This window comes from Gobio gobio (assembly GCF_949357685.1).
Source record: "Gobio gobio genome assembly, chromosome: 20".
Lineage (NCBI taxonomy): Eukaryota > Metazoa > Chordata > Actinopteri > Cypriniformes > Gobionidae > Gobio > Gobio gobio.
The window spans coordinates 43,175,973-43,191,608 of NC_137113.1; the positions used below are offsets into that span (position 1 = coordinate 43,175,973).

Below are 15,636 nucleotides of genomic sequence, written 5' to 3' on the forward strand. Positions count from 1 at the left end.
GCGCCAGCGCTGACAGGCGGCAAACGCATGCAGAATCCGCGGCCAGTCTGACATCAGTCCGTGTGTCAGTAGCGAATGAGTTCGGGGTTTCCATCGCTTTTTAAACTCTTTGTTTAGTGCTATCGGGCATATCAAACTTTTATTTGGTCATTATACGAGATGGCAGGTGAGAAAGATTCGCCTTTGCTATCACGATCGCGTGAACTGGAAGAACTGGAGAACTGAAGCTGAAGAATAAAATCCGTTTGATGTGTCTGTGGTACAATCCGAAAGAGACCTGCGCCAATAACACGAAAGCTGAATGGCTGCTATATAAGATGCATGTTGGTCTCTCACTAGCGAAAAAACGAACTAACAACACACACACACTCTCTCTAAAACATCGCGGGAGCATTTCAATGAGCAATGGAATAGCGTTACATGGACGTAGGAAAATTAAGACCCGTTTAAAATTATTTAAGACCTAGAACTCAATACTTCAGCGAATTTAAGACTTTTAAGGCCTTAAAACTTTGATTTTGAATTTAAAGACATTTAAGACTTTTTAAGATCCCGCGGGTACCCTGTATATAGAACAAATGGAGCAGAGCGTAAAACACTAATAATAACACAGCAATACGAACCTATTGAGGGCAGCGCGTTAAACACTAATAATAACACAGCGATACGAACCTATTGAGTGCTTCTGCCCTGAGGGCAGCGCGATGAACACTAATAATAACACAGCGATACGAACCTATTGAGTGCTTCTGCCCTGAGGGCAGCGCGTTAAACACTAAAAATAACACAGTGATACGAACCTATTGAGTACTTCTGCCCTGAGGCCAGCGCGTTAAACACTAATAATAACACAGTGATACGAACCTATTGAGTGCTTCTGCCCTGAGGGCAGCACGTTAAACACTAATAATAACACAGTGATACGAACCTATTGAGTGCTTCTGCTTTGAGGGCAGCGCGTTAAACACTAATAATAACAAAGCGATACGAACCTATTGAGTACTTCTGCCCTGAGGGCAGCGCGTTAAACACTAATAATAACACAGCGATACGAACCTTTTGAGTACTTCTGCCCTGAGGGCAGCGTGTTAAACACTAATAATAACACAGTGATACGAACCTATTGAGTGCTTCTGTCCTGAGGGCATTGCGTTAAACTAAAAATAACACAGTGATACAAACCTATTGAGTGCTTCTGCCCTGAGGGCATTGCGTTAAACACTAAAAATAACACAGTGATACAAACCTATTGAGTGCTTCTGCCCTGAGGGCAGCGCGTTAAACACTAATAATAACACAGCGATACGAACCTATTGAGTGCTTCTGCCCTGAGGGCATTGCGTTAAACACTAATAATAACACAGTGATACAAACCTATTGAGTGCTTCTGCCCTGAGGGCAGCGCGTTAAACACTAATAATAACACAGTGATACAAACCTATTGAGTGCTTCAACACTAATAATAACACAGTGATACGAACCTTTTGAGTACTTCTGCCCTGAGGGCATTGCGTTAAACACTAAAAATAACACAGTGATACAAACCTATTGAGTGCTTCTGCCCTGAGGGCATTGCGTTAAACACTAATAATAACACAGTAGGGCTGTCAACGAATATTCTAAATTCGAATATATATTCGAATAGTTTTTAAAAAACGAATTTCGAAGGTGAAAATTAATATTCGAATAAATAAAATGTGGGGAAAAAAACACCCGCGGTAGTAGAGGCGTGGCTGTCTGCTTTGCGAGTGGGCGCTAGCGCGCCTGAAGTCTTGTGTACTTTGGCCCGTCTCCAGAGCGCGAGCCCACGCTGACTGCGCGCGCTCCTCCCCAAACGGACGAGGCGTTTATACTTGACACGCTCGCTGTTGTGCTTTTCTTTGAAACGACAGATGGCGACTCGGAGTAATTGTTCTATAAACTATCAGGAAAAGTATATTTTATTTATTTTAGTACACTTCACCGAAAACCACACTACAAAAGAATCATGTAAAACAGATCAAAATAAACCTTGATATTACTTGTGACATGAGAACAAAATGTATGTAGAAATGTAACGTTAACTTATACAACTCAATGTATGATATCTAAATGTTTCCTAATTTCACTAAACACTTTAGTGAGTTTTCACTTAGTTTCGTGAACTTTTCTTTATTAAACGGGCTTTTTTATGCTTTTGTAGGCTCGTTTTGTATATAAGCAACTAATTTGTATGTGCAAACTGGACCAGCCTTACTTTGCATCGCCCGCCACAAGCTCTCTGTCTGCAACACGACAAGAGGCCATAACGGAGAAATTAATTTTGTTCATTTGTAAGGACATGAGAGCGATCAGTGTCGTGGATGGGGCAGGCTTCAGTGAGTTCTGTCAAGCAATGGAGCCGAGGTACTGACTGAATAGATTTTGCATGAATGAAGGATAAATGCACTGCTTCCACTGGTTTGATTATTTACCGTTTCATGTCAAGGAAAAGTTCCATGTTTACCACAGCACAGCTCGCTCGGAGCGTTCAATAATATGCTGTAAAACTTTTATTAATATTTGTTTCAATCACTGAATGAAGCCTGCTATATTTGGGACAAGAGTCGCGACCTTAAATTGCTTGCACAAAACTCTTGATCAGTCTCAAAATGTGTTTGTTAATTTAAACCGTTATGCGCAGAGAGGGTGAGGGCGAGAGAGAGTGAGGTCTGCGGTCTTTAGCCATTAGTTATTTTCTTGTTTTTGTGTAGGTTATACGTTGTCAAATATGTTTAAACTTAAATAGACTACCTATACAAGTAGTTATGTGTCTTTGTATTCATTTGTCCTGTTATTGACGTAATGCGCGTCATTGATAAAATGTGCAACCAGATGTTCGAATAGTTCGAATATTCGTGCTTTTTTTAGAGGGAATATTCGAACGTCATTTTTGAGCAATTTTGACAGCCCTAATTGAACCTATTGAGTGCTTCTGCCCTGAGGGCAGCGCTTTACACACTAATAATAACAAAGTGTACGAACCTATTGAGGGCAGCGCGTTAAACACTATTAATAACACAGTGATACAAACCTATTGAGTACTTCTGCCTTGATATCATCTGAATTTTTGCATATATCAGCTCCACAGACAGCGAGCAGTTTTGGAAAAGCATTTTTTACTGCAGTGACACGGTAACACTTTGCATTAGTTAACATGAACTAACCGTGAACAACATCTCTGTTCAACATTAGTTCATCTTTGTTAACCTTAGTTCATAATATCCAGCTGTTCATGGTTTGTTCATGTTAGTTCACAGTGCATTAATGTTAGTAAGATTTTAATAATGCATTAGTAAATGTTGAAATTAAAATTAACAAAGATAAATAAATGCTTTATAAGTGCAGTTCATTATTAGTTCATGTTAACAAATGTAGTTAACTAATGTTAACTAATGTATACCTTATTAAGTGTTACCAGTGACACCATAAGCAGCTTTGATGTGGTCGAGCGATGAAGCAGTCAAATTAAAATGCATGTGATAGGACATTTAGACCAGTGTTTCCCAACCTTTTTTCAGACATGGCACCCTTTGAAAATGTTCTCCATTTTGTGGCACCCCCTCGCATACGTTATGCTAGGGGTGTAACAGTACAGATTGCTCACGGTTCGGTTTGTATCACGGTTTTAGGTTCACGGTTTCGGTATGGTTCAGTATTTCCTATGTTCAGGGAAAAAATAACTACTGTCAAATAAAAATAAAGAAAATAATAAGAACAAATAATTTAAATACAAGCAGCAGCACAAATAAATACTATTGAGCAAAGATACTAATAAAATAAACTATGCTTTCCAGGTTTTTCAGGTAGGCCTACATCTAACATTAGTTTTCAGGTACAGAAATTGATTAAATGTAAAATAACATAGCATATTTGACTGTATAAATGAAAGATTAACCCTATTAAACTTACAAAAGCTATTCAATCAAGAGCAGTGAGTGATGTCCTTGTCTTTTGTTGTTTGACATTAAACAGACAGCAGTAAAGGCTACTGCCCCTTTAAGACTGCCCCTTTAAGAGCTAAAGCTCGGATATGCCTCGTCTTTCTCGACTGTATAAAGTTTACTTAAGGCATACAGACTATGTCTGCTAGAATACTCATCAAGATGGACATGTTGACATACTTAGTTAACTAATTTATACCTTATTTAGTGTTACCAGTGACACCATAAGCAGCTTTGATGTGGTCGAGCGATGAAGCAGTCAAATTAAAATGCATGTGATAGGACATTTAGACGATGATTATTAGCTCTGTGCATTTGTAATGTTCGCTAATTATCTTAGTAAACGTTGGAGGATGTTGAATTTTAACAAAATTGAAAGTAAATGCACTTACCTTGTTATGAATGCATTCTCTCCAGATCAGCGATAACGGCTCAGTCTGGGGGATTCCCTCCACACGTACAAACCTCTTGATCCCGCCTCTGCTTCAATTTCATTGGTTGAATCTGTAAACCAATCATTTTCCTTTCTGCCCTCAGAACATGTTTGAGTAAGTAAAACTCCCATCTGCCTCCCAGGAACTGCACCAGCGGGGTCATTCGGACTACAGACGTACCCGGTGTGGGGCAGCGATGCAGCGTTACCGACCCGGACAAGGGAGGCTGTTGGGCGTCCCGGTGGGGGGTTGCGGTTAACGGCTGCGTACTGACAGAGGAGACCAGGGAAGGACACACGTTCCACTGGGGTCTGCTCTGCCAGGGGGCTGGCGACAGAGAGGGATGCGAGTGGTGGGACCCTTGGGTGGCGCGCACTGGCATCACCGATCTCTGGGGGCTCAGGGATGGGAGTGTTAATTCTTTCATTGACCAAATTAGGGTGCTGCTGACCCGGGGGCCAGCAGCTGAACAAAGGATTCTCCCCCGGCCCTCCACCGGGGAAGGAGTGGTCCTGCTACCATCTCCTGGAAAGAATTTCCCATCCCTGAGCCGTCCGTCTCAGGAGCGCCGCTTGGCCTGGCGTTTAGCGGGGTGCGGGGCGGCCTGAGGGGACTGGGACGCCTTCCTACGGCTTCCTCCACGACCCGGCCCGGGTGAAGGCTGCTGCTTGGACCGGGTGGGAGGGGCGGGAGCCTTAGTAGGGCGTCTTCGGCGGCGAGCAGGCTGAGGCGACTGTGCCGGCGGCTGGGTGGAAGCAGCAGCTGGCCGCCGGGGCATTATATGTTTGATTGCCTCAGTCTGCTTCTGGGCGGTTGAAAACTGTTGGGCAAAGCTTTCAACCGCTCCGCCTAAGAGGCCAGCCTGGGATATGGGGGCATTGAGGAAGCTTGTCCGCTCGGTGTCCCGCATATCGGCCAGGTTTAGCCACAGGTGTCGCTCCTGGACCACATTTGTGGACATCACTTGACCTAGGGAGCGTACGGTCACCTTCGTCGCCCGGAGAGCGAGGTCGGTGGCGGCACGCAGCTCATCTAAGAGCCCCGGATCAACTCCACCCTCGTGCATGTCCTTGAGGATCCTGGCCTGGTACACCTGGAGGATCGCCATGGCATGCAAAGAGGCGGCACCCTGCCCCGCAGCTCTGTGCGATTTCGCCACCAAGGTTGATGTGAATCGACAGGCTTTGGAGGGGTGCTTAGGATCGCCTCGCCAGGTCGAATCGCTCTGAGGACACAGTTGCATCGCAACAGAACGTTCAACCTGGGGGACCCCAGTGTACCCTTTGGCCGCGGCCCCATCAAGGGTGGAGAAGGCGGAGGAGACTGCAGACTGATCACGGGAAGACAACGGGGACTTCCAGGACCGGGCAATCTCCTCATGCAGCTCGGGAAAGAAAGGTATTGGGGGCGGGGACTGACGTGAGTCAGCGCGGGTCCCCAAAAACCAATCATCGAGCCACGAACGTTCGGAACAGGATGGAGGGTTCCACTCTAACCCTAGACTCGCGGCTGCCCGAGACAACATGGCTGTCAGCTCTGGGTCCGACTCGGGCAATGCTGGCGTGCCCGAAGGCGGCAGCACAGCCGAGTCATCATCCTCAGAGGACTCGAGCCCACCTTGTGATGCGGTGACCGACATCGCATCATCCTCCGGAGCGCCAAACGAAATGCGAGGGGGAGCCGGAGCTGGCCCCGCGATTTCAGCCTGGACACTCGCGGGTTGCGGAGCGCTAGAGGGGGGTGTGGCCCGAGGCATGAGCGTCGGGGCTTTGTTCCACACCGTAACCCTCAGGTCACCCTGACCATCAGCCGAAGTACCGACCACGGGGGGAACGGTAGATCGGGTGTGGTTGAGGGGACTTTCACTTCATTACGAAGATCCTTAAGTCTTGACCGCAGCACCGTGATGGTCATGTTCCCGCAGTGGGAACATGACTCATCCACAAACGCTGCCTGAGCATGCTGAACGCCCAAGCATACCAAGCAGAGATTGTGCCCATCAAGGGAAGTCAGCGACCGGCCACACCCAGAAGTACACGGGCGAGACATCCTGAAAAGGACGTGCCACGTGTAAGCTCTTTTATGAGAGGAAGCTTCGCAGAGAACGCCGAAGCGCCCAGGGACCACACACCAGCTGTCAGACGGACCACTGCGCAGATCAGCAGGCAGGCAGTATGCGATCACTGGAATGCGCTGTAGACACCAACGCCTCTGGAAAGCTGTTCGTCTCGAAGGCTGACAAAGACTCAGTTAGCAGGCTTGAAGGAGTGAAGAGATACTCTTGGCTCCAAAGCAGAAACATAATGCGATGTTGCTAGCGTACTTCCTTATATACCCACGAGGTGGGGCGGAGTTACGCATGCAAATTCCGCATGCCCATGGCATTGGCACGCCATTGGGCGCTGTTAAACACCTCGAAGGTAATTGGCTTCTAGGCGAAACCCCCATTCGTCAGTCACTGATGTACGTCGGAGTGACTGAACGAAAGGGAACTACTTTTTCATCATTGCAACACCCTATGACGTCATTTTCCGTAATGAACATTTTCCCGCCATTTTGAATTTTCAGAAAAAAAAATAGTTTTTCGAACTCCTCCTAGGCCATTGCTCCAATTTACATAAAAATTTAACCAGATCATCTTCAGACCGTGTTGACAAAAATGTATGGAATTCAAGTGGATTTCTTAAATCGTTTTCGAAAAACACACAAATATATGTTACGTAGCGCTTGCGAAAATAGACATAAGGCTGTAATCCCGTAACGCTTTATCGTATCCAGACTAAATTTAGTAGGCCTACAATACATCACAAGCATGACCTGAGGCAGCCTACAGTGTTTCGGTGCAGCTCCACCTACTGGTCTTATGAACCGTTTGTCCAAAAATCATAAAAAAAGGGGTCTCGTTAATTTCGGGACATCATGCTGAGTCGACTGATATCCAATTTTGCATATCGGCCGTTTTGGCTGTCGGCCATTTTGAATTATGTGCTAAAATTCTGTCAAGTCAAGTCAACCTTATTTATATAGCGCTTTTAACAATGCAGATTGTTTCAAAGCAGCTTTACAGTGTTAAACAGGAAAATAATGCAACATAATTTTATTCAGCCGTATAGCCATTCTGGAAAAAACGGTGATGTCATCAGTTCATTTCAACTATCATACAGTGACAGTGTGGGCTTTAGATCAGTAATTTAGTTTATATGGTTAATTTAGTTTAATAATTAGATTTATTTGGATATTTAGTTGAAAAATGTAGAAAAAATGTGTGTATTTTATTTTATGAACACATGAACAGATTGTTACGAAACTCGGTATGTGTCATCAGCATGAAGACCTGAAGGAGCTTGAGAAGTTTCAAAACAGCGCCACCTAGTGGAGAATTTTCTCCCCAAATGCTTATAACTTTGGATGTGGTTGACTTATTTTCATGGGAGTAACTTTTTTTGTCTCCTGAATCTTTTCCGAGTCCAACGATACCAGACCTAGGTTCCTAGGTTTTGGCATATAATTTGTGCAGCGTTGTAATTTAGCGCTTAAAAAACAATAGCTGATATCTTCGAAATCGCTAATCCGATCGAGACGAAACCAGCGTCAGAAGTTCGATGATAGGTCAATAGCTATAAGTTAATGCCCAAATGTCAAAATTTTGATAGTAAGGGGTAGTAAAATCCAATCAAGGTCAGGTGTCAGTAATTTTTTACGTGTTTTTTCATATAAATGTCTATAACTCCAAAACTAAAATGAGATATTTTCACCAAAATTGACACACATGGGCTCACTCCGAGGACACATAAAAAATGGTAAGATTGTGCCTCTTGGTGGCGCTATAATAGAACAAAACATGAAATTCCCATACACTACAATGCATTTTTCAGCCTTTTTGCCTAAAATCATCTTAAAATGTGTTTAATTGCTCATTGCTGCAGTTGATCTGACACTCCCAGCCATTTTGGCATGTCTTGTCTTCTTCTTTGCGCTTGGCCCCGATAATGGCTGCTTGCAGCTATACATTTTTAAATTTCTAAATTGAAAATTATACATTATAAGTGCACCTCAGTAAACATTATACAATAATTTTAAAGGCCCACTGAAGTGCCTTGAAACGTGCAGCATTATTCAATGTGTTGACAGAATTCCCCCTGAAACAGGAAGACAGGGTGGGATATATCATGCAGCTCCTCCCCTTTTTTTAAAACAGCCAATAGCGTTTTGTTTATATCACAGTTTGACTAGAGCCTTTCAGCTCGGTAAAGCCACAGTTAAACTCTAACCATTTCTCATCATAATCTCTTCCATATCGCTTTGAAGCATTCTGTGCAGAATTCGTTGTCTGCGCTGACTTGCGCATATGATCGGCTCTGTGCTATCGTGTCTCTGGACCAGAGCTGTGGCGGTGCGCATGAAACTAACTTGAAACCAGACTTCATTCCCCTCAACTGAAAGCATTTACACTCTCTGAATGATTCCCTATCCCCTTTATAGTGCACTATGTGCTATTTACCATGTAGAAAATAGTACATTTGTGATCAAGTGGCCGATTTCAGCCACAGCTTCAGCATCTATTTAGGGGGCGGGACACTTCAGATTCTAGAGAGCATATGATAGGACAGAAGATGTGATGAGAAGCTGAAGTGCATGGTGATGTCATCTATTTTAGCGGAACTGAGAGACTGTCCATTTTCAATGTTTATATCTCCTAAATGCTAATTTTTGTCATTGTTTTGGAACACCCCAGCTTATTCATAACCCTAAGGCTAACACATTCATACTAAAAGCTAAAAAAAAAGTTTGATTTCAGGGGGCCTTTAAAATGCAGCTCATGACCCCTTTAAAATATGAAACTTACCACTGCTCTTGAAGACTTCGGATCTAGAGACATTGACAGTCCAAGGGACATGTTGATAGCCTCATTGGGGACTGTTGAATAAAAAGTGGATTTTTAAAAAAAAGAAATAGTCATGGATACTAAAACTTGTCTTATCATACATACTTGAAACATCATATAAATAGTAAGTACCGGTAATGGGCAGTGGCTTGCAGTTTCCTTCAGTGACAGCACAGCGATATATTTGTCCTCTTTGAGTTTGACTGAGTTGTATTAAAGGATCACTCACAAGCAGACTATGGAAGAAGACAGGAAGAATACGAGAACATGTTTAAAAATTTGGTTGATTGGGTGTGCTGTTTGAGTAAGATGCAGAAATCGCTGAACGCATTGCAAGACATTAAAGAAAAAGTCTCATCATCATGCATTTAAGTTATTTTGAGTTAAGTGTTGCTAAATGTTTTATATTACGGAAAATCAGAGAAAGGGGAAATTAAATCTACTGACAAAGCATTGGGTGGAATTCAAAACCTTTGGTCTATAATGAAACTTTTTTTAACTGGACCAGAACAGTCAGCAGAGGCTCTCAAAAATGTTTTAATTAAGAAGTTGTCAAATGTCTACAGCATGACCTACTGTACATTACAGTGACGGTAGTAGTTATTTAGAGATGTCATTTGCTTTGCAGTGCCTTCTGACTACAAATGAAAAAAGCAAATATGCCGCAAAACTCAAAGTTTAACTTAGAAATTCAAATGAAGGCCTTCTATTATGCAGATTGTCTGACCTTTTAAAAAAATGTGCTTAATTGTAATGAACGTGCTTTTGTAGTGCACATCAAATCTTAAAAGTATATACAGTATATATATATATATATATATATATACATATATATATATATATATATATATATATATATATATATATATATATATATATATATATATATATATATATATATAAACTGTACTTGCAGATAGTTTAATATCATGAAATATGATTATGAGATAATAAAGTATATAAAAATATAAAGTATATATAATAAATTAGCTAATATCCATATCTGTCCCGCATTCAAATATTCAAAGTAATTCTTAAAGTATTTGTTTTTAACAGCATCAGCTTAAATGACCAACGGTTGAGTGGTGGGTGACACTGGGTGAACTCACCTTGTATCTTTCTGTATCACTTTATAGCCAAAGCCATTCTTTTCTTTGTTTGTGAAGTACTTCCAGGTCACAGGATCAATGTTGAAAGCCATTACTGACTGACATACTAACATGTAAAAGAAAGGGAAATGACAAGTCTTTAAATGCCTCCTAATCTTGTGTGATTGAAATGCTGCTTGAGCAAAGGAGTTAGCAACGCTCTTTTTAACCTTAACCTTAAAGCCTCACATATTAAATAATGTTACCAAAAAAATGTAAACCAAAAAAAAAAAACGGAACCATTTATTGAACAGTATAACAGACTATCTCCATAAAATGCGTACACATATCAATTATCACTCCGTATCACCCTGTATCATTCTGCATTTAATTGTAGGAGAAACATACCTGTATAATGCAATGCAATACAATCAGGGCCGGCTCTAGCTCTTTGGTTGCCCTAGGCGAGATTGAGTTTTGCCACCCCCCCCCCCCCCCTAATTGTTAAGCCCACCGGCAACTATAGTTGCCAGTGTATAGTTGTCATTTTCCTTCTTTAAGTATTTTTCTAGATATTATCCATGTTTTATATCTTAATGACACACAAGCAGACAACCAAATAAAGGATTTCAAGGGAAAAAAAAAGTATTAACTTCCTTCCTGTCAGATGAGACTGCCAACTTCCTACCCCTACTTCCAGGGAGCACAACGAAGGCAAACCCTCCCAAAGAAAGGTAAATGTTCTCCTCTTATACATATTTGACATTGAAGGGGTGCATACAACATATTTGCCCACCGGCAACTATGGTTGCCACAGATTCAAATACGATTTTCAAGAAAAAATACAAAAACCTGGGGAAAATAAATGCAGAACAAGCCATTCAGAAAAAATTGGGCACAAATGGGTTAAGTATTTATAAAAACTATATAAACAAAAATGCTCCTATAGTTACTCCAAGACTTAAAAAGCTAATTATGACTTTATAGTCACTCCAACACTTCAAGAAAATCAAGAAAATTAAGACTTGAAGGATCAACTGCAATAAATTGGTCATACACAAATGCTAGAAAGAATGTTCAAGGATATTTACCAAATATTAACTCCATAAACTGTGCAACAACTCTCTTAAGCACCTATACCCTCTACAAACAAAAGTGCTGTTATGGATACACTGTACTTACCACTAGACCTGTCACGATTATAAAAATAATCGTTTGATCGCGATTAATTGGTCTAATCGCGGTCATTACAGGTGATCGTTATTATTGCCCACTATTAGAAGACACAAGGGGGCCCTGTAGTTAGTAGCGGGAAGTTCGGATCATTTTACAGACTCGGATCTTTGAATCTCGTTCAGCAAAATGAAAAAAAAAAAAAAATTGAGTCATTTCAGCATAACAGGAAGAACGAAAGGCTCGGACCCGGCGGAACCCGAACCTCGAAAGATGAACTAATAATTTCTCTTTCCGGTTCTGACAGCATAGTCTACTATAGGACTGACAGGAAGAACGAAAGACTCAAACCCGAACTCGAGACTCGAGGGATGAACTAACATTTTCTGTTTCATGTACAGAACCTATGGGATTTTGCGCACACGCGCAGCCAACAAAATGAACGGATCAATCTCTGAGACAACTCGGTAGTCCCGAGTCATATTAAAGAATCATTCGTTCATGAACGACGTACCTGCAGCACTCTACTTCTACCGGTCTCCCTCTGAATTCATTACGCTGAGCATTACGTTCAAATTATATTGCCCTGTTGATTTCTCCATCCTGAGTTAGAGCAGCCCAGTTCAACAAAGATGGATTTAGTTTCAAAGCCGAAAACGACAACGCCAATCAACATGACATCATGGCTTTGCTTAACTTTCTAAAGCCAAATGGCGTGTTATCTGTACGCATTTTGAGCTATCCGCGTTTATGTCTACGCCGTGTGATTCCGCGTGTATGTGTACGCCGAAACGAACCATCATCTCCGCGTGTATGTCTACGCCGTGTGATTCCGCGTGAATGTAAATGGATTTATAAACATACTAAATTATGTTTTTTTTTTTAAAATGTAAAAATGCAGAATGTTTCTTGTGATGGGTAGGTTTAGGGGCAGTGTGTGTGTGTGTGTGTGTGTGTGTGTGTGATGGGTAGGGGCAGTGTAGGGGGATAGAATGAAACGGCGTTGATAAACACGTTAAAAAGCGATTATGCGTCTTGATAGCACTCCAAAATGGCATAGCGAATTGGCGTGTCATACATAGGTTTCCTTTAATTTCCAAGTTGGCGAGAAAGTAGCCTACATGTGCATATGTGCAACAAGTGTACTGCTTCTGAAAGAATGTTCAGTACAGCTGGCAACATTGTCACCCCAGTTAGATGCTGTCTTAAGCCAGATAAAGTCAACATGCTAGTGTTTCTTTCCCGTAATCTACCAAGCCATTAAGGAGCATGATTGTTTTTATTTCAGAATTTGATTTTTATGGCCTGTTCTGTTATGGTCATAGTTTATATTTGTGATTCATTGTTTCTGTTATTTACAGAATTTTCAAAGTTGTAAAATATATTTATATTTTACTTTAGTTTGGAATGAGATATTGACAGTCCTTTATGTGTTATGGTAACTTTATGGTGATTGTTTCTATTATTTATACTTTCATATACATTTACATTGTTTCTTTAAATGTACACATTTCTGAAAGATACATATTTTTCATTGATTAAATTACTTTAATATTTAAAGGCTTTAAGTGTATTAATGTGTTATTGCAAGTGACAACTTACAAGGGATTCAATTAAATAATCACAACAATTTGTATGACAATTAATCGACAAAGCCCTAAAACAGACAATTAATCGTCATAATCGCAATTATTTATTGGACAATTAATCGTCAGCCAAATTTCATAATCGTGACAGCCCTACTTACCACTACAAAATTAAAATATATAAGTTCTTGTAGCTCTATCCCTATCTTAAATAATAAAAGATGAACAGTTGTTTCTGGCATTTCTATTCACCTTCAAAATTGACGCAGCATTAAAATTTGGCTCGTCTGGATTTCCTTATTGTCAGTGAAATGCGTAGTAATATGTAGAAAACTAGCTAGCTAGTTATAGCTTAGTGACAGCAATAAAACGTCCAATGCCGTCCAATATTAGTTGATAATATCGATAATACGAAGTAAATTTATTTAGTTTGACACCTTTATGGCTGAGATGAGAAGACTTACCTCTATACTGTGCATTCTTTTGATCGTCTGCCTTTCTATTTTTCCGTCCCTGTGCACTCGAGGGTTTAACGTTAGACCGCTTCATTTTTGAAGAACGCGCCAGTGCTGAGCACTTGCCTGACCTAACGCCTGAACGCCTGTGCTCGACAATACTCACCATCAATTCAATCTAATAATCAGGTTAAGTAATTAAACGTGTGGCTGAGGGGGCGCCCAATGATGATCATGTTTAATAAACAGTATGTTTTATTTCGCTTGTTTTAATTCTATGCTTAATGGGAAGTAAGTTTAAGGGCGCCACTAGAGGGCGCCTGCGCGCGCCCCCAACTCATTTGTCGCCCTAGGCAACCGCCTAGCTCGCCTATAGCAAACGCCGGCCCTGAATACAATGATGAATGATGTACAAATACATGTGATAAATATTATAGTATATGTTTTCTGTGCAAAAGTTTGTGACACTGGGGTATTGCATTCAGACCCATTTGAATAAATCTTGCATATGATACAGACAAGTATTTGCTGTTATCTGGTGGAAACAGCCAAAAATGTCTGCAGGGTGCTAGAGCACACACTTTCAAAAATGAATTTATAATCAAAAAATCCTCTTATTATTACAGCTCAGCCAACATATACTTAAACATTTATCACTTTCTGTAAAATGACACCAAAATTGTGTATTTAGACCACTGTATATGGGAAGCTTTTCAATTTGGGTAGGCCAAATCCAGGCAGAAACACACACACACACACACACACACGTTGGGTTTTCATGTTTTATGGGGACTTCCCATAGGCGTAATGGTTTTTATACCGTACATACCGTATTTTCTATCCCCCTACACTGCCCTTGCCCCTAAACCTACCCATCACAGGAGACATTCTGCATTTTTACATTTTCAAAAAACATCACTTAGTCTGATTTATAAGATGTTTTCCTCATGGGGACCTAAAAATGTCCCCACAAGGACGAGGATTTTGGATATTGCCATCTTTGTGGGGAGTACACACACACACGAAAATATATTCAAATAGAAAACAGTTATTTTACTTTTATTACTGTTTTTTTGTTGTTGTATTTTTAAATAAATAAATTAAAATTACTTGGTGAGCATAAGAGACTTCTTCTGAAAACATAAAAAGCTTACAGAAACATTTGAACAGCAGTGTAAGTTGCTTCAACCCAGTAAATGTTCATCTTGAAATATAAAATAGGACTAACAATATAAATTCATTATTGTGTTTACTTTCTAAAATCAATAAAGAATTCACAGCAAAAAGACACGTGCAAGCTGAAGGTGGAGATTACTTTTACAAATAAAAGGCCTTTTACTTACTGAAAAAGTATGAACTACATATCATTTAGACGACAGGTTTTTCCAACAAAGTTTTGATCATTTTAGTCATTTAGAGTCCTTAGACATATGTGTATCAAATATAATACAGTAGGCTTTATAGGGTTACATTTATTTATAACAATTTATAGCATATCAGACAAATATAATGCCTATATTTGACGTTATCAAGCTGTTAAATTTAATCAAGCAAAAGACCACATAGAATCCACAATTTGTTCAATTTATATATTTGAAGTGATTTTGTCTCTTGTGTAGTTATTGTCATTATATCATTTTAGATCAATTCATTTCAGTATAGCTTATGCCACATGTTTAATTACAGAAAAACTTAATCTTACCACAAAACCAACACAAGAGGAATCGAAAATTCTGGTCCATTTCTGCATGCAAACAGTAAACAACAGTGGCTGAAACTAGTGGAGTCACTTGACTGAGTGAAGAGTCTGTGGAGGGACTGAGAGATATCCAATGGAAATAGATTGATGCATGTGACTAAAGAGGAACTGCCACAGTAGATGTAGTCCTGCACAGCAAGACTGATGGCAGAAGGTTTGGACTCAATCGTTGTTTCATTGGCCAAGGACTGCCTAAGAGGACATCTGACTGACATGTAAAGCAACCAATCACAGTTCACTTTGTTCAGCATCATAATTAGGGGGGTGAAGAATCTACAGTGAAAAATTCAACCA

At 40.7% G+C, this 15,636-nt stretch overlaps 1 protein-coding gene across 2 annotated transcripts in view; it reads right to left on the reverse strand.

Annotated features, from left to right (window-relative positions):
- Positions 1-15,431, reverse strand: part of LOC307116987 (integrin alpha-X-like) — a 44,613-nt gene extending 29,182 nt beyond the window's left edge. For both annotated transcript variants that reach the window (XM_079801619.1, XM_079801618.1), the window contains exons 1-4: positions 15,286-15,431; positions 10,391-10,496; positions 9,414-9,517; positions 9,243-9,313 (exon numbers count right to left, since the gene is read on the reverse strand). In XM_079801619.1, coding sequence (XP_079657745.1) covers positions 9,243-9,313; positions 9,414-9,517; positions 10,391-10,496; positions 15,286-15,325 — 321 coding nt within the window. In that variant the 5' untranslated portion in view covers positions 15,326-15,431. The remainder of the gene's footprint in view (positions 1-9,242; positions 9,314-9,413; positions 9,518-10,390; positions 10,497-15,285) is intronic.
- Between the last annotated feature and the right edge of the window lie 205 nt (positions 15,432-15,636).